Source organism: Mesoplodon mirus, assembly GCF_964341445.2.
Source record: "Mesoplodon mirus genome assembly, chromosome: 18".
Lineage (NCBI taxonomy): Eukaryota > Metazoa > Chordata > Mammalia > Artiodactyla > Ziphiidae > Mesoplodon > Mesoplodon mirus.
Window position 1 is genome coordinate 39,444,365 of NC_138994.1, and position 19,074 is coordinate 39,463,438.

At 56.8% G+C, this 19,074-nt stretch overlaps 1 protein-coding gene and 1 pseudogene across 6 annotated transcripts in view; one reads left to right on the plus strand and one right to left on the minus strand.

The window, feature by feature from the left end:
• The window catches only part of EPN2 (epsin 2), a 68,027-nt gene that overhangs the window by 19,347 nt on the left and 29,606 nt on the right, over window positions 1–19,074 (plus strand). For 4 of the 5 annotated variants that reach the window (XM_082605274.1, XM_082605273.1, XM_082605276.1 and 1 more), the window contains exon 2: window positions 12,689–13,451. In XM_082605274.1, the coding sequence (XP_082461400.1) occupies window positions 12,857–13,451 (595 nt within the window). In that variant the 5' untranslated portion in view covers window positions 12,689–12,856. Of the gene's footprint in view, window positions 1–12,688; window positions 13,452–15,068; window positions 15,258–19,074 lie in introns of all 5 variants that reach the window. The other variant, XM_082605277.1, reaches the window with a different exon arrangement.
• Window positions 6,826–7,633, minus strand: LOC309793717 (peroxiredoxin-1-like; annotated as a pseudogene). Its single transcript has one exon. The product of its transcript is annotated as a peroxiredoxin-1-like (transcript).

The window sequence follows — 19,074 nt, forward strand, 5'->3', positions numbered from 1 at the left end:
CCTGGACTTGGGCGTCAGGTGAGGGTGGGGAGAGCTGCTGAGATCGGGGGCGGCGTGTGAGCAGGTGGGGTTGAGTCGTTCCTTTCCGCGGCAGATGTGTGCCCGGCTCCGTGCCAGGCCCTGTGAGGCAGCCCAGTGTGCAGACAGTCGGGGCCTCTGTCCCCCGAGAGCCCGCAGTCCAGAGGTCGGGGGAGGAAGGAGGGAGAGGCGGGGGAGGGCCGGAAGCCGGCTGCGCGGGCGGGGGGGCGCTCAGGGAAGGGGAGGTGGTGGCGCCGGGCTCAGTGTCCTGACACGGGGGCCTGGGCCTCCACGCAGCAGGCCTGGGCGGGCCGTGTGCTCCCACACAAGGGTGTCTGAGCTGTTGGTCGGTGTAACTAGGACACGTGCATCTCTCCCAGCCTGAGGCTGGCTTCTTGCCACATCCTCTGGACTCCCTGCGTCCCTGTCAGTTAGCACCGCTCCCTGAGACCCTCAGCTCTAGCCTCCCGTACACTGGATGGTTCTCCTGTGTCTCTGCTCCGCTCCTGGCCCTTCTTGGACTTCACTGATGGCCACTTGCCTCCTCTAACTTGCGCCCTCATCCCTGCTCTCCTGGGCTCCTCCAGCGCCCCGCCCAGCCCTCGGCACCAGCTGTCCCTTGGCCGTCTCCATCCTCCGCGCCTGTCCTGCCAGCACCTCCAGCTACGTTCGTCTGAAATAAAACTACTTGCTCTGCCTTCTCCTGAAACCGGCTCACCCTCCGCACCTTGACATCCTGCCATTCCCGCCGGCCTCTGGTGTGGGCGTCTGCGTGCTGCCACCCCCCCCCCGCAGCCTGCCTGCTGCGGCTCCATCAGGACTGCAGAAGCCCCGCCTCCGCGGCGCCACCTCTCTGCCCCCAGACATGCAAACCGACTCCAGTAGCTTTGACTGCAGCAGTGTATCTTAAAATAATTTTAAGTGGTAGCAGTTGAACATTACTCATCTTAATAGTTTTTTATTTACAAAATGCCATGGTGCCTTTGGTGGTTCCTCAGAAAGTTAAACAGAGAGCTACCACGTGACCCAGCAGCCCTGCTCCTTGGTACCTGCCCTGGAGAACTGAACACACGCGTCCACACAAAAACTTCTATGCAAAGTTCACAGCAGCATTAAGCATAATGGCCAAGAAATGGAAACAACCCAGGTGTCCTCCAGCTGACAAGTGGATAAATAAAATGTGGTCTATCCATACGATGGAAAATTACTCCTCCGTAAAAAAGAATGAAGTACTGGTGGATAGTGCAGTGTAAATGAACCTTTAAAATATGCTAAGTGATGGGGCTTCCCTGGTGGCGCAGTGGTTGCGAGTCCGCCTGCTGATACAGGGGACACGGGTTCGTGCCCCGGTCTGGGAAGATCCCACATGCTGCGGAGCGGCTGGGCCCATGAGCCATGGCCGCTGAGCCTGCGCGTCCGGAGCCTGTGCTTCGCAACGGGAGAGGCCACAACAGCGAGAGGCCCGCGTACCGCAAAAAAAAAAAAAAAAAAAAAAAAAAAAAAAAATATATATATATATATATACATATATATATATATATATATATATATATATATATGTATCTATGCTAAGTGAAAGGAGCCAGACACAAAGGCCACATACTGTGTGATTTCATGTATGTGAAATGTCCAGAATAGGTGAATCCACAGAGACAGAAAGCAGGCTGCTGGTTGCCTGCTGGGGGCTGAGTGAAAGGAGGAGTGGGTGGTGACTGCCGACATGCAGGGTCTCCTTGGAGGGATGAGAACGCCCACCATGGCCACGGTTATCCAACACTGTGAGGGTGCTAAATTGAGTGTGAATTGTACACTTTAAAGTGAATTTTATCTCTAAAAACAAATAGAAATATAAAAACAAAACAATAGAAAAACAACCTGTCCCCTAAATGCCGTAATACCTGATCACCCGTAATACGGTGATACCTAATATCATGTACGTTATTACTTAACGCAGGTATTTGAGTTTAAAAGTAAATTGATTTAGGGACTTCCTTGGCAGTCCAGTGGTTAGGACCCAGCACTTTCACTGCCGAGGGTCTGGGTTTGATCCCTGGTCCGGGAGCTAAGATCCCACAAGCTGTAAGGCGTGACCAAAAAAAAAAAAAAATTGAAGAAAAATATTAAGCAAACAATAGTGCAGCTTACAATAGAATGAAGGAGAGAATTCCTAAGACAGCACCTGGCACATTGGAGACGCCCTGTGAGTGTTAACCATTATTACTGTTACTTGGAGGATTTGGCAGAAATCTGGAAGGTGAGTGACCGAGGTCGGCAGGTCCAGATTCCTTAGCGCGCCGAGTGAGGCCCGCAGACGTCCCCACGCCTCGTCACCGCCTCCCTCGTGCCCTGCGGTCCCCCCATCCTCCCGCGGCTCTGCCTTGGTTGCGTGGATGTCCCAACCCAGATGAGGAGCTGCATCGTACGTTTGTTTCCCCATGAGCACCGTCCTTTAAGCACCGAGTGTGTTAAAAGTGCTTGTTGAATCTAGTATCAGCTAAACCATTCATCTCTCTTTGCGCTGTGATGATGAAATGATGTTATAAGAGCAAAAGTATTTTAGAAATACAGTTCAGAGGTCACTTGTACACCCTGTGGAGTAGTTCTGCTCCCAGGAACGTGGTCTAGAACACTTGGTGCACGAGTCCCAGGGGACGCATGTGCACACACGAGCACTGTTCACGGTGGCGAAAAGGTGAACTCGGTCTAGGTGTCCACAGACAGGAGAGCGAGTGGGGAGACTCTTACACGTGAGCACAGGCAGCTGCCATACAGCAGGGACGCGGATGAGCCACCCCAGGCCCGCAGCCACATGTGTGGACGAGTCTCAGACACTTAGCATCGACGCCAGAGCAGGTTGTGGCAGGGGTACAGCATGTGTGGTAAGGTCATTTTCTTTTTTAAAAAGTGCAGGACGGAGGAACTCAGAACCCGAGCTGTTTGCTGGGGTGGGCGAGGGGGAAGGGGCCTGGGTGACAGGGGTGCCTCATCTGTGCCCCACATGTGGTTGGCGCTTCTGCTTTTGTATATGCCAACAGCATGTCACAAACACTTAAGACGACAGAGGAGCGGCTGGAAGAGCTTCGGGCGGGTGCGCCTTTTCTGGGCCGACCGTGATATTTGAGATCCTGGTGAGTGTTGCAGAGTAGCACCCTGGGCAGGTCTCCAGCAGAGGGGAGGGAGGGGAGTTGCACTTTTATTCTGAACCAAAAGAGGAAGCTTACCTTTCATCACCGAGACCCGGTTTTTCCTGGTGGTGTTTCAGATGGCGGCTGTTTTAAAGGAATAATCTGTGTTCTTGGGTTGTTACAGCCCGTGTGGCTGATTTAGTAGAAGGCATGGTTATAGCCAAAGAGGTACCATTTCTTAAGGGTGTGAGTTCTGAAGGGCTAATTTTTAAAAAAATAAATTTATTTATTTATTTATTTATGGCTGTGTTGGGTCTTCGTTGCTGCGCATGGGGTTTCTCTAGTTGCATTGAGCCGGGGCTACTCTTTGTTGAGGTGCGCAGGCTTCTCATTGTGGTGGCTTCTCTCGTTGCGGAGCACAGGCTCTAGGTGTGCGGGCTTCAGTCGTTGTGGCACATGGGCTTCAGTAGTTGTGGCACAAGGGCTTCAGTAATTGTGGCACATGGGCTTCAGTAGTTGTGGCACGCGGGCTCAGTAGTTGTGGCGCACGGGCTTAGCTGCTCTGCGGTATGTGGGATCTTCCCACACCAGGACTCGAACCCGTGACTCCTTCATTGGCAGGCGGATTCTTAACCACTGTGCCACCAGGGAAGTCCTCCAGAAAGGCTAATTTTTAAATCGTTTTGGAGTCTCTGGTACCTGAGGCTCCTACCCTGACGGATTTCGTCGTGTTGCCATCTGTGGGACCTGACATGTCCCAGGGTGAAGCTTTCTTGGGAGAGCGTTAAAGGCCCCCTTCTTTGTGGGCTGCAGTGGAAGGAGCTGGGAGCGCCAGGGTCCGATCCCAGGACAGCACCACATTGCTCAGAACTAGCGTCCGCACGCGGGCGGGGCCTGGGCCCCTTCCGGTTCCAGCATCTTTGCTCCTGCCCGCTTGGTTTGGTGAGCTGGACAGGATGTCCTGTGGCCAGCTTAACAGGGGGTAGAAAACAGTAGCTTCTCTGCCATCTTTTGGCCTCTTCAGCACCTAGACAGGAGGGGCCCTTCTAGGCCTCCGGATTCAGTGAGTAAAAATTCATTGTTCTCGTGACTTTGAGCCTTGGATTTGTCTGAAGCTAAACAGAATAAGAATAGAGATTAAGAGGGTGGGACCAGAAGCCAGAGGTCTGGGATCAAATCCTGGTCCTACCACTTGCTGGCCTGTAGCTTAGGCCAATTACTTAACCTCTCTATGCCTCGACTTCCTCGCCCATGAAATGAGGGTAAGAAGAATAATTACTCCCCGTAGAATTCTTACAAGGTTCAGGGAGTAGGTACGCCTGGCATACAGTCAGGGCTCAGTCAGGATTCTCCAGTTTCTGTTTAGAGAGCGTCTTCTATTTTCGGTTTCTATTCTAAGCCTGTGCTCTTACGATGACTGCTAGTATCAGAGAGTTAGCACGTCTGAGACCTTGCTTGGAAATGCCAGCCACACAGGGGAAGAGCTGGAGCCGGTGCCCGTGTTTAAAGGTTGTGCGTGTGGTCAGGCACCTTCTGCCCAGTGCATTCTCCCTGGGCCCTTGATGCTTCTGTAGGCTTGTCCCCCCGCCGTGGACGCTGTCTCCAGGCTGTCCTCGGGGGGCTGCTGAGAAGCACCCTCAGAGACACACTCAGCTTGGCACAGCCGGGAGCAAGCAGGTGTCTGGACCCCTGTCACACAGTGCTGAGCAGTGGCCATCCTCACTGCGTCCCCTGGCCTCCGGTCACTGCTGGAAAGGCGGGGTGTAGGTCCCTGTGGCTAGACAGGAGACGTCCATCCTCTCCTTGCACGCTGCCCAGGCTGCTGCCCCTGAGCCCAGGCTGGCGGGGCTTCGGGGCCTCCACTCCCCTCGGAGCGTGCTCGGTGCAGGCTTGTCCATCCCTGTCCTCGGGTCTGGCGTCGTGAACTTTTAACCATGTAGTTCGGTTTTGCGTGTTTGGTGAGTGGAGCAGCTGTTCTGCCCCGAGTGACAGAGATCCTGAGGGAGACTGAGTGGGAGACTGGCCCCAGGTGTGAACCCCGGTGTCTGAGTAGGGAGGGCGGGGGTGCTGTTTTCCTTTCTTTCCCTCTGTGTTCATTCACTCAGTGCACGTCAGAGCGCTCCCGGGGTCGGGCTCCGTCCTCGGCGCCAAGGACACAGTGGTGAGGAGGGGCAGGGCCCGGCGCTCACGGGGGGGATGGGCAGACAAACGGGGCATAAGCAGGAAGCTGTCCAACAGAGAGAGGGGCTCCGCCGCACATGGAAAGTGGTGACTTGAGAGAGTGACGCGTGGTACCGGGGAGGCAAGGTCTAAGCTGACAAGAAAGAGCCAGTGTAGCGGCAGTGCCGGGAGGCGGCAGGTGGAGGAGACGGCAGGTGGAGGCAGGTCGTTCCCGGGACCAGGGACATGACGGGGAAGAGGGCACAGCACGTGGGCGGCACATGAAGAGCTCACCCTCCCAGTGCGCCCGTCTTCTGGTCTCTGGGGCTCTGGTGCACCCCCCGCGCGGCCTGGTCCGGGCCTGTGAGGACCCGTGGACATCAGCCGTCACTCCCTGAAGCCGTGGGAGCCCCCTTCCTGCACGGCCGCGTGGGGAGAGTCAGACGTGACCTCCCGGCCCTGCTGGTTTAAAGGCCGAGGTGAGCAACTGCCCCGTCTTCTCACAGCCTTGGTTTGCACTTACACAGCATGGAGGCACCTGTTCCTTACCCGCGTGGGCTTCCTCGGGGCGAGCATCTTGAGCTCCTTTTGAGAACAGTGTCAGGTCGCTGCTGAGCCTGAAACCGGGTCTGTGGGATTCTGGCTGCGGGGTCCACAGCACCCCCCTTTGGCTTCCGCTCTCCCGTGGGCTCCTCAGGACATGGCGACAGCCCAGCACTTAGCGCCACCACAGTGACCAGCCAGGTCTAAATTAAGCATGAAATCATGGGAATTCTAAATTTTCCCATGTAGCTCTTTTTTTTTCCCAAATGGCTCAAGCTGGAAAATTCTACTGATCAAACTGTAATCCATCGCTGGGCCTGCCCGGTGGGGTGGGTATGAAGCCGTCAGTTGCCCCCCCCCCCCCAGTCTCTGGGTGGCATTGCCACCTACCATTAGTGGGTATTTCTGGTAGCAGAGTCACAGCATGTTAGAATGGAGACTCTGGCCCAGGGGTCCCATGTGTGCAAGCTGCCTTCCTTGGAGGGGGGCCGTGTTGTGACGGCTGCCCTTCATACTCCACGGTCCCCAGGAAGCCGCACAGGCCAAAGAAACATCCACCACTAGGCTTCTTGCCGGAATTCTAGCCTCTGTGGCTGACCTGGGGCAGGGGCTGCCCGTGACACCACGGAGACGGCAGGGAATTGAGCCACTTGTCAGAAAGAGGGCCTGGGGACGGGAGGGTTGGGCAGGTCGTCTGGTCTGGTCTGCCCCGCCACTTTAGGAGCGGGAGGCCAGGCCTGGCCTGATCCCCGCTTTCCCAGCTTCTGGTTCTGTGTGCTCTACCGCTCCACGCTGTTTGCTTTCTGGCTGGAATTTTTTTTTTTTTTTTTTTTTTCTCCTCAGCTCAAGTTTAATAAAACTACAAAAGACCAAAAGCGATACCCTACTACTATATACATCAGTTTGCTTGCCCCATAATACAGCTCAGGCCGTTCCCTCCAGAGGAGGAAAGGCTGGCCTCCCCAACCCCTGCCGGAAAGGCCTGTCCTGCCCCACACCACATCTGGGCCGAGTGTAAGGCTTGTGTTTTAAGTGTGACAGTACTACAAACGAGCTTTTGTTCTCATGGCCACACCTACTGCAGCCTGGCCCCAAAGTGGCCCAGTGCTCCCTTCTGCTTAGAGAAGTATTCTTGGCTCTTCTGGACATCAGGCTCGATGGTATCACTGCCAGGCTTCCAGCCAGCTGGGCGCACTTCCCCATGTTTGTCAGTAAACTGGAAGGCCTGAACTCGTCTCAGTGTCTCGTCCACAGAACGGCCAACAGGAAGGTCACTTATGGTGATCAGTTGAAGGATACCTTTATCATCAATAATAAAAAGGCCCCCGAATGAGATGCCTTCATTGGCCTTTAAGACCCCATGGTCCTGAGCAACAGTGCGCTTGGGGTCTGATATCAACCGAATGTTCTTGGGTCCCAGTCCTCCTTGTTTCTTGGGTGTGTTGATCCATGCCAGGGGACAGAAGTGAGAATCCACAGAAGCACCAATCACTTGGCAGTTGAGTTTCTTACGTTCCTTTGCCCCATCACTGAAAGCAGTGATCTCTGTGGGGCACACAAAGGTGAAGTCAAGAGGGTAAAAGAAGAACACAACCTATTTCCCTTTGTAGTCAGATAGGCTGATATCTTTGAACTGACCATCTGGCATTACAGCAGTTGCTTTGAACTGGGGGGCACGGTGCCCGATTTTGGCATTTCCTGAAGACTTATTGCTATCAGCGGTTCTCACAGACAAACCACAGAGGACAGTCAGGAAGAAGACACGCTGGCCGGATTTTTTAAGAATGTTGTCTGTGGTTGGTCATTTGCAAAGCTACTCTGAGGAGTGGCAGAGGTGGGGGAGCGTTAAGGGACTCTTTGTTCTCTGTGGCACGTTTGTGCATCCACGTGGTCCAGCCGTCAGGGTGTTTGATCCTCGACCCTGTGAGGGAGGTGCAGCTTGTCACATCCCCATTTCTAAGTGACTGCGTTGTCAGATGGCCAGAACCACGTCTCCCGACCCCGGTCCTTGCTTCACATCATCTTTTAAAATGACCACGTTTCAACACCTGTGTAATCTGCGCCCAGGGCCGCTCTTCCCAGAGACTGAATGATTGGCCACATTGGTAAAGAAAAACGAAATTCCTCATGTGTGTTTTCAGTACTGATTTCTACTTTTAGAAAAATCAAGAACAGGTAAAGTCATAGGAGAATGTCTGACATTGAATTTTCCTGTGCTTGTTCCACGACTGTCTTGTCTTGGGAGAAGCCCCCAGGTGGCTCTTTGGGGGGGTGGTTAGAGGTGGCAGGGGTCATCCAGCATGGGGGCAGGGCCGTCAGACCCCACTACAGCCAGTTCACTGGCACCCCAGGGCTCTTCCTGTGTGGGCCGTTTCACTGTACCTGCTTTATCATCTAGAAGTTAAGTCTCATGTTCGTTTTTGCAATTCTTTCAGTATATGAATGCAAAGTTTTCTTGAAGCCCACTTTTGGGATAGAGATATGAAATTTGATTTCTCTACCCAATGAGGAGTCGTTGGGATATGGATGCCATGTTCAGTGAGTGAGGAGGACATTTCCTTTTCTGGCTGGCCCTCCGCTCCCCACCCCCGTGGGTGTGAAGGCTGTCACCTGCCTTGAGAAAGTCGCAGGAGGCTGCCAGGTGCAGATAGTGTGAGCTGCCGTCTGGGGGGCATTCATTCAGTGGCATCTACTGCTTGTGACTGGCCTGGCCTGTGACTGTTAGGTCTGGGGAGGCGAGGGGCGTTTTGCTGCCTTTCCCTCACAGCTGGTCCTGGTCCCTGATAATGATCCCTGATCCCTGAAAAGCCCCCAAAATCTCTGGGGGGGTTTGGTGGAAACCCCGACCAACTGCATCTTCTTCGCGCCTGGCCAGCCATGCCCCATCACAGAAGCATGATAGCCGAGGCACACGTGGACTTTGACCAGGGACCCACCTGGACTGCAGGACCAAGGAGAGCTTCTCCCTCCCACAGTTGGTCCGGGACTCTAGATTTGGAAGGAATTTCCCCACCCAGCTGTGCAGGCCCTCGGAGCATGTTTTTATGGAATTCTTCTTGCCTCCAGGGGCATCACTCTAGTCTTGGAATTTTTTGTTTGTTTTTTTTAGTTTTGTTCTATTTGCTGTTTTATTCAGTCTGTTTCTAGTCTCCACTGTCTGTCGAATTCTGGTTGTGTTTTCAGATATGCCGGAATTTTTCTGCCCTAGCCTGTCCTTGGCAAATGTGATCCAGTGGTTACTTTATGGTCACCATTATAAGCTGCTCTCGAAAAAGAGTGGTGATCCCAGAGTTCGGCTGGGATGCCTGCGTGTCGAGGACTAAGGGATGCAGCTCCTCTGTCGGCCTGGGCTGTGGGTCAGCTGTGACCGGGGGCCTGGTTGGAGTCCCTGCACCTGTCTTGGAGGCTCTTGAGTGTGCTCTTTGGCTGTTGCCCAGGACAGAGCGCACAGGCTGCAGCTTACACGTGGCCGCGAGGGCTCCTGCAGCTGTGAAGCACAGGGTACGGGGCTTCGGGCCCAGGTGGGCCCACAGGCTCAGGCAGTGTCCTGTCCTGCTCTGGCTCCATCCCTGTCTCCTGCTTGCTGCTGTGCAGGCTCAGCAAGCTGGAAACGGAAGGCAAATTGAGGAGGAAAGTTTGAACAGTGGAGCCTGCGAGCTGTTCAGAAAAGAGCGAGAACAGAAGAGAACTCAGGTCTGGGTGTGCACTTGGGGAGGGTCGTGGCTTTGAGGGGAGCCCTGGCAGGTGTTTGCTGTCAGGAAGATGTCTGGGCATTTACAGTCAATCCTGGGGTTGAGGGGGGAGGTTTTAAAATGGGAAAACGAGGTCTGAGGTCTGCGGGGCGAGTGGGATGGACCCACAGTGCCCGCATCCTCCGTTGAGGGCCCAGGAGGCCCCTCACAGCGTCAGAGACTCACCTGCAGTCTCAGGTGAGGCAGGCGTGGAGCAGGTGGGCCCTGAGGATGGTTCCTCGGAGGCACCTTTGGGGCCCCTTCCCCTTCAGGGATTGCTTACCCCCAGCTTGCCCTTTCTGTAGCTTTAGGAAAACAGCACGCAGCTGTTCACAGTACATTCCTATACTTTCTCTGACTGTAACAAGTATTTCATTAGCTTTTCCCCTCTCAAAGCCAAAGTATTTCAGAGAGACTGCTAACAGGTGTCCTTGCAAGTTGGGCCGTAGCCCCTCTTTCTCAGCTGTCCGGGTTCCTTTCCCAGCCTGGGTCCGGGAGGGCGGAGGCACCCAGCCCACGCTTGCGGGAACGGCTGCCTTTTCTCTGCCACCAAAGGCCTGGGAGGCTTGGGGGGTGCCCTGGCCGGGCCTCGCGGCCTCCCCCGGGAGGGCACCAGCCTAGAGGATGGGCAGCAGAGCCCGACGCAGCATCTCTCCCCCAGGACGTGGTTTCTTTTCATTACATCTTTAACCATTTGAGGCCTGTTTACCAGGACCGTCGCTCACGTGCTTCCTCGGAGTGCCTCCTGACCTGGAGGAAGGTGGCCAGGGTCTCTCCAGCCCACCTGCTTCTCCGAGGAGCAGGGCGCTCATGCCTGCCGAGGCCCCAGTGGGTGATAGACAAAGTGCCGGGTCGGCCTGGGCCCTGGGGACTTCGGGTGACTGCTGTGACGTTGGCGAGCGTTTGGTCTGGGACGTCGGAGCCCTTCCCCTTGGAGGCCCGTCCTCTCGCCGGTGTGGACGGCCAGCCTGGTCACATCACGCACACGGGTCCCCATCAGAGCACCTGGCCCTGGTCCTGGGACACACGGCAGAGGGCTTGTGAGAGCCGGTCGGTCAGTGAGGGGGCAGGCTCTGCCCACCCACATGGAAGCCTGTGCGCTCTGTGGCTTCAGAAGGAAGCAGGCTTCCTTGCCTGCTGAGGGGCACGTGTGTGACTGTCACTAGGGTGGGCTTCTGTGCTCCCCCTGTCCGCTGGCTCCCTGTGCGGACTGGGCATTTCCTGCGGCTTCCCCTCCCGACACTTCTGTTCCCTCACTTCTGAGGCTGTGGATGGGGCCGGTGGGGGCCGTCCGTCATCCCTCTGGCAGGAGCAGCCCAGCGTAGGGGCCGCGGCGAGACAGCGGGTCCTCCCTGGGGGCCCGGGCTCCCCGTCTGCACCAGGGCCGGAACCATCCTTACCTGGAAGGCTTTTTGTGGCCCGAGGCCACCCGGCTCCTTCCCAGGGCAGAGGCCCAGAGGCAGCTGGGGTGGGGTGGAGTGTGGGGCAGCTGCTGGCTTTGTCCCGGCCCGGCTGCACTGCTCTGTCCTTGGCGGCCCCTGTGGGCTCTGGGCCTGGCTCCTCCTTCTCGAGGAGAGGAATCACCCAGCAGCCACTCCCCTGCCGCCTCCCGGAAGTCTCCCCCTCTGAAGACCTCCCTGAAGGTTACTTCTGCAGAAAGTGCTTTCCGTGCCTGCCTTTGTGGCCCCCAGCAGCCAGCTGAGTTGTTCTGGATTTGCATCCTCAGATGCCTTGCGCTCACCTCTGTCCCCTGCCAGACTGCGCCTTCCTGAGGGAAGAGGCACTGTTTCCAATCTGTTTCATAAATCTATCAGCAGGTGTTTATCATCCACGTCAGGCACAGTGCTGGGTGCTCCCTGGTGACCAAGCCAGGTGGGATCCCCACACTCTGGACCAGAGCCCGTGGCCAGAGGAGTGGCCCTCACTCCAGCTCCGCAGAAGTTTCTTCCCTGGAGAGGTGTGTTTGTGGCAAAGGGCTGGGTGTCCTGTTAATGTGTAACCCTCAGTTTTCTCCTCTGTGAAGTGAGGAAATTGGGGTAGTACCAGATTATTTGTAAGGTTGTACTGCACAGCTCGGGCCAGATGCCGGAGGCTTTTGAAAGCCTGGTGGAGGGCCCGAGCCCTGCTCTAGAAGGGGAGTTTGGGAGCCTTTATAAGAAGTCAGAAGAGGTGGTCACGGAGAATCCCCCGCAGCTAGAAGCGTGGTGCCCAAGCCAGTGTAGACAGGCATTAGATTGTTCTAGCTGGCTTTTGCCTGGCGGTGGAAGAAAAATACAATCAAAATATAATCGGGGAAAAAAAGAAAAAAAAAAAATACAATCGGGGACTTTCCTGAGAAGCCACCGCAATGAGAAGCCTGCGCACTGCAACGAAGAGTAGCCCGCCCTCTCCACAACTAGAGAAAGCCCGTGTGCGGCAACGAAGACCCAATGCAGCCAAAAGTAAATCAAATCGAATAAATAAATTTATTAAAAAAAACACAATCGCAGCAGAGCCGATCCAGTGGAAGTGTTTTGAAAATAGAACAGTAGTTACAGTGTTACTGCTTTCCTTCCAGAGGCTTAAACTTAAGTTTAAACTTTATTTCTTTTTTTTTTTTTAAAGTTAACCATTTTAAAAATTTATTTATTTTTGCTGTGTTGGGTCTTCGTTGCGTGTGGGCTTTCTCTAGTTGCAGTGAGCGGGGGCTACTCTTCATTGAGGCGTACGGGCTTCAGTAGTTGCGGCACAAAGGCTCAGTAGTTGTGGCTCACGGGCTCAGTAGTTGTGGCTTGCAGGCTCTAGAGCGCAGGCTCAGTAGTTGTGGCGCGTGGGCTCAGTTGCTCCACAGCATGTGGATCTTCCTGGACCAGGGCTCGAACCCATGTCCCCTGCGTTGGCAGGTGGATTCTTAACCACTGCGCCACCAGGGAGGTCCCAAACTTTATTCGTTTTTAACTTGTAATATCGATCTCATCTTAGTTTTGAAGGGAAGATGGCATCTCTTTTGTCCTTGAGGGCTGGAGGACGTCCACTCACCGCCCCGGCTGACCAGCGCCTGCTGTTTGCAAAATGCTTGCTGTCCCGGGGGTGGGGGGCTCGTGCACAGTAACGTTTGTCTTCTTTCTCTAGGTCATGGCTTGCGGCTTCTCGGACCTGAGGCTCCAACAGAGGAAATGACCATCAGGGACCCTGCTCCAGACCCATTACGGAGACTGAACCTTCACGGGGTGCGAACCTGCCTGGGACAGGGAAGCTTCTCTCTTTGAAGGGCTTTACATTTGTCACAGAAAAGTAAAGATGACGACTTCGTCTATCAGACGGCAGATGAAAAACATCGTGAACAATTACTCAGAAGCTGAAATAAAAGTCCGGGAAGCCACCTCCAACGACCCGTGGGGCCCGTCCAGCTCCCTGATGACGGAGATCGCGGACCTGACCTACAACGTGGTGGCCTTCTCGGAGATCATGAGCATGGTGTGGAAGCGGCTCAACGACCATGGCAAGAACTGGCGGCACGTGTACAAGGCGCTGACGCTGCTCGACTACCTCATCAAGACGGGCTCGGAGCGCGTGGCCCAGCAGTGCCGCGAGAACATCTTCGCCATCCAGACCCTGAAGGACTTCCAGTACGTCGACCGCGACGGCAAGGACCAGGGCGTCAACGTGCGCGAGAAGGCCAAGCAGCTGGTGGCCCTGCTGAAGGACGAGGAGCGGCTGAAGGCCGAGCGGGCCCAGGCGCTCAAGACCAAGGAGCGCATGGCCCAGGTGGCCACCGGCATGGGCAGCAGCCAGCTCACCTTCGGCCGGGGCTCCAGCCAACCCAACCTGTCCACCAGCTACTCGGAGCAGGAGTACGGCAAGGCCGGGGGGTCGCCGGCCTCCTACCACGGCTGTGAGTAGTGGCCGAGAGCTGGGCACCGGGGCTGAGCCAGAGCTCGCGGCCCCTCCGTTCTCGCTGCTGGCAGCCGACAGCAGCGCCCTCAGTCCTCCTGGAATTACGGTCCCAGAGGTGCTTTGGGCCCCTGGGCCGCTCTGGCTCGGGGGTCCTGAGACCCTCTGCTGCTCTGGGCTCTGACTCTGTTTGCGTGGGCAGGGCTGGCCCTGGGGGGGGCGGGAGGCGGGTGTGGAGGCCAAGGGGCAGGTCTGCAGCGAAGGGCCTGGCCTGCTCCTGCGGCCTAGCAGTGGGGGTTGGCCGTTCTGGATAACCTGCTTTCTTTAATCTCATATTCACTGTCTTTCTAATGACTGGGCTGTGGGTCTCCTGACTGGCTCAGTGTCTGTTCTGCTTGAGCATCTTGGGGTGAGGTGGCGTGTGTCTGCCTCACTTGTAGAGGGAGAGGGCAGAAGCCTCTGCAGTAGCCGGCGTGGGTGAGGCCTTCCCTGCCTGTGGTCGAGAGTGGTTTGGTCGCACGGCTGGGTCCGTGCTGGCTGGGGCTGCTCTGTTTTCTTGTTTTTGCACGTCGATGACTCTGGGTCTTTGCCCAGCGTTCGGAAGAGACCTCAAAAAATAGAAGTGGGGTTCAGGGCCTGTCGGAAGCTGGTCCGGGAGCCACGTTGGCATCCTTGTCATTCGCCGACGTGGTCCCTGGAATGGCGCCCCTCTGCTTTCGCAGTGTGGTGGCCAGGCGGGGGTCCTGGTAGCCTGTGGGCTGGGGGATGCAGAAACTGTCTCTTCCGGCTGTGAAAACAAAAGTGCAGGTCACTGTACCCATTGTTTTTCGAATAAGTAACACTGTCAGCATAAAACTTTTTTTTTTTTTTTTTGAAGGCAGTTGTTTGCAGTTTGACAAACTGCTGTCGACCTTGCTTAGTTCAGCAGGTTTCAGTAGCATTTTGAGAAGCATCAAATAGGAGATTTGCATAGTAAGGTCAGACTCCCTGCCTCTAAGAATTCTCAGTGATTGTCAAGCTCAGAGAGGCCAGCCTTTCTTGTAACACTTCTGGTTCCTGTCGTTTTCCCACTTAGTTTGAACTGCTCTGCTTAGGCAAAGTCTGTGACCTTCGTGAAACCCCTTGAAAGAAATGGAACCTGCACCCCAGGGGCTCTAGGGGCTGCCCCTGCGCTAGGTTGCACCATAAAAGGAAGATTGCCCTTAAGAAGCGAAGTGGTGTGTTTCCCTCAGGGAGCCCCTCTCCACCCAAGAAAGGCCCCTGCAGGTGGGCTGAGTCCCGGGCCCCAGGCCTCCTCTTGGGGAAGTGGCCGCGTATGGGCGCTGGGGGCTGCTCCTCTGGCGTGCCTTTTGTGGTCATTGTCGTCTAGGTGAGGTGGCGGCCCGTCCATCGGTCCGAGGGTGTTCCCGGGCAGGGAGGAGTGGGTGGGGCCTCGGGTCCGGTCCTGCCGGCCTTGGCCTCCCCCGCCCTTCCCGGCGCTGCTGTGGTCCCGGCTCATCCCCTGAGACCCTGAGCTCGAGCTGCATGTTCAGGGTCCATTTGCTGGGCTCGGCCTCTGCCGCTGCCTGTCCCTCTAACAGCCTGTCACTGTGTGTTTGTGTGTGTCCGTGCCCCACAGCACCGGAGGCCTTGCTGTGTCCCCAGCACCGCACAGAGGCCCTACAGGGTCAGAGCAAGGAGCTGCTGCTGCTGAGCCAGCGCCCGCCCTTCCTGCCCTGCCCGCCCGTCCCGGGGCTGTCCTCCTGCTGCGCTGGAGCTGGGGCCCAGCCCTGCCTCACTTGGGCCCGGTGGCCTGGCCTGCGGCTGTGTGCACTCGCCGTCCCTCAGTGCAGCCAGTGCTCTCCCCGCCTCCCGAGGCCCTGTGTCCTCCCCTCTCCCCAGAGCCCGGCCCTGCACTCCCTTGCCCCTCGCCCGGAGTCCTGCCAGGGCCTCAGGGGGGGCTGCTGTTCACCTAAGGTCTGGAGGACCGCTGGGCTCTCCCTGCGTCCCGCTCCCTGAGGAATTGGAGGGGGTCATGCTGGCCGCAGACCCGGGCGTGGGGAAGACCGGGCCGCCTGGCTGCAGTGTGTGGTTCCAGCCTCACCCTGCCAGGCACACCCGGGCCTCGGCGCCGGTGGCTGGGAGCCATCTCTGCAGTGCAGGGACACGTGCTGGGTGTAGGACAGAATGGGATGGTTTTTGCTTCTCGGCGAACTGCCGTCCTTCCTGAGATGCCCGTGACCATGGGGAACAGAGTCAGCTATGCTGCGATTCTAGGTCGTGGTGTTTGAAGGTCCCTAACTCAATGGGTACCGAAAATGAGGCTTCTCTTTGGATTGATTAATGGTGTATCCTGGCCAGTCTCCAGCTGGTGCAGGTTAAACTGAAAACAGTTCTCAGTGTTTCCCACAAGGAAATGCTCTCAGTCTGATCTGCCTTCAGTCCCCAGGGGCCCCGCCTCAGAGAAGAAAGTCTTCCCTTCTCTTCTGCTCTTACCGGAAGGAGCGCCAGCGAGGCGCTTCCGTGCCGCTTCCCGACGACCTGGAAACGGTTCCCGCTCATCGTGCCTCACACACATCGCCCCCCACCCCGGCCCCCAGGTGCCCATGTGATCGCCTTGTTGAGCTCTGGATGTTTCCTTCGCGCCTGTGCTCCCCTCACGCTCTGTACTGGACTCTGCAGGGAGGACCAGCTTTGCGCTGTCGGGAGATGGGCAGGCGTGTTTCAGAGGCTCCCCGGAAGGCCCGCTGATGCGCCCGCAGGTTCCCAGTGCCCCCAGGGCCTACCCGTTGAGTAACTGGGGGGGGGGTCTGTTTGTCTCCCCCTGGCCCCCAGCTCTCCTGGGATGCTTGCACGTGAAGCCCAGGCCCGGGCCTCCCCACGCCTGGGCCCGTGGGTCCCCCCGCTCGGCGCCCTCGCACACGCACGTCGGCAAGTTGCTCGGCCCGCAGCCCACACGGAGTTCTCTTTTCCTTCAGCTCTGGAGAAATTAAGGGTAAAATGGGTGAGCGAGTTTGTTTTTAGACAGTTTCTCAAACCCTGAATGAGTTTTAGGCAAACCCGTGCTTCGTTCTGTCACCCTTTTGAGTGCTGTCCTCCCCGTATCTCACACCCTCCCCATTGCGGGGCTGCTGGGCTGTCCCATGACCCCTTGCTGAGCCCTCACCTGACTGCCACGCATAAATGGGGGCTTGACGTGGGCCCACGGTGGCTCTGCTTTGAATACACTGGCTTGGAATCCAGCATGGAGAGTCCCACTGACCTGGCTGTCGGAAACTGGTCTCGTGAAATGTGGGCTGTGATTCAGGGCAGACTTTCGTGAGGGGCCCAAGTTGGACCCCAGGCCCCGCAGGGGAGGCCTGGTGGGTGTGGCGCCGACTCTTGGCCCCAGCTGCTGCTCTGCCCACCGTGATCGTGTTTGAGGAGGGCTTCCTGTCATGAGCTGTGCCCGTCGGATCCTCTCCGGGCCTCCTCACTCCTTCCGGTCTCCCGCACACAGCTGTAGAGTTCTTTCCTTCCTCTGCAGCCCGTGGCTGCAGTTCAGTGCCCGCTTTCAGATTGCTTTCCTTGCTCTTAGCCTCCCCCGTGCTTACCCACCCCCCTCTTAGAAATGACACCCTGATCCTGGCTCGCGGAGAGCGCCCTTCCGTCCCAGGGGTCCCTGTAGGGTCCAGCGCAGAGCCCTGGACGCACAGACAGCTCCCCCTGCTGGGTTAACCATGCTGCTGCCGGCCTTGGGCACCCACAGTCCCTCGTTCCCTCAGCAAAGGGCATTTTGAGCTCCCACCATGTGCCTCTGTCGTGTGCCCCCATCCCACTAACGGGGAGAGAGACGGTAAATGGTCGGCGTTATACTGCACGCTGCACCATGAATGCTCTGCAAACCCCAAACCCAACACAGCCCAGCGTGTGAGGAGTTGGCGGGGGGTGGTCCGAGTGCTGGGAAGGCCCAGAACAAGCCTGGACTGAAGGAGGAGGGCTGGGCTGTGCAAGGTCTGGAAGGGCGTCCCAGGCAGGTGGAGGGTGTAGGGCTGGAGCAGTGGGCAAGGCTGGGCCTGAGGGACGGGGAGCGGCCACACGTTGGTAGATGGGTGGAGGGCCTCCGGGTCATTGGAAGCCCTTTGGCTTTTACTCAGTTAGCTGGGAGCAGGGGAGGGATTGGACCCTGCTGATGGGTGGGAAGGTTCACGAGGACCCTCTGGCTGTGTGGGGGGCCAGGCGGGCCCAGGGAGGCTGGTGGGAGACCCCTGCCTTTCCCCAGGTGGGAGATGACGGTGCTGGACCTGATGGGGCTGAGGAGGCCTGGGCACACTTTAAAGGAACGGGGTGGGTGCGCCCAGGGCTGAGAGGTGGTGGCTGCCAGCCAGTGGTCCCCGGTATCGGGAAGGCAGGGCCAGCCAGCTGGCGGGGAGTGTGCCCAGACCTCCGGGGCCTTCCACCCGGCTTTGGGCCCCATGTCGGCTGATTGCTCCCAAAGGGGTTGGGCGAGGAAGTTGGCCGGAGACGGACTCACTCGGGAGCCCGTCTCGCCGGAGCCGGTGTGTTCTGCACGTCGCGGGAGCCCTGATCTTCGGTGGCAGCGAGTGTCCGGCAGAGGCCGGCACCAGCTGTCATGTCTTCAGGTGGGAAATCAAATCAAGAGGAGGCTGGTTGGTATTGCCAGCAGACCCTCGGAGGTGACACTTTTAGTGACACGTCTGTCCAGGTGGCAAATGTCAAAGGTGTTCGTTCTTGCCTCTTGGGCTTGGGCCCCCAGTGGGGTCTGAATGTGCCGTGGTGAGGCCTCCGCGTGGCTGGGCTGCTCGGGGCTGCAGTGCCTGCAACAGCCGGAGGCTGACGGTCCCCGTTCACTTCCTGTAGGAGGCGGCGTGGCGGGGGTCATTGGCAAGGACACAGATGTACTCGCTCCCCCAGATCTACTCGGTCGTAGCAGTGAGGCCAGGATCTGAACCCAGAGCCCTGACAAGTTTACGGTTGTGTGATCCACCTCGTGTAACGCTGGTTACTCCACAGGGCCCTGTGATTGTCAGAGAGGGTGAGGTTGAAACAGTTGTCAGAGCTGCTGATGGGTGTTGTCAGGTAGGCTATTGATGTTGCCGTGTGCCAGGGAAGACGGAAGGTGTGGCTGCAATAGCTACATCTGTCCCTTTGTCTTTAAAGCATCCTTCGTAAAAGTGTAGGTACACAAAGTGTCGTTTTATAGACTGTCAGTAGTGGATGTGAAAAAAGCAAAGGGGGGGTTGAGTCACGCTCAGTAAGAGTTACACAGCAGGGCCATGTCTGATTCATGGCTGCTTGGTGGCCAGATTCCAATGGCCAGCTTGAAGGAAGGGGGCATTTGAAATTATAGTATAAATAAAAATAAGAGGGAAGGTCTAAGAATAATTTTTCTTTGTGTTGGAAAGTAGACCCCATAATTTATGGATAATCTCTGTATATCGCGTATTCTGTGTTTGTCTTCAGAGTACGTTTCTCTTTTATCTTCTGTCCCCTTGCACTGACAGAGCAGGAGCCTGTGCTCAGGGCCGAGTGCCTGACCCACGAGGTGCTCAGTAAGCAGTGAACGAACGAATGCTAAATCGACCTGAATTCTCTTTCTCTTGGTGGTGTTTTGATGTGACGTGCTCATCTCCATTGGTGTCTGC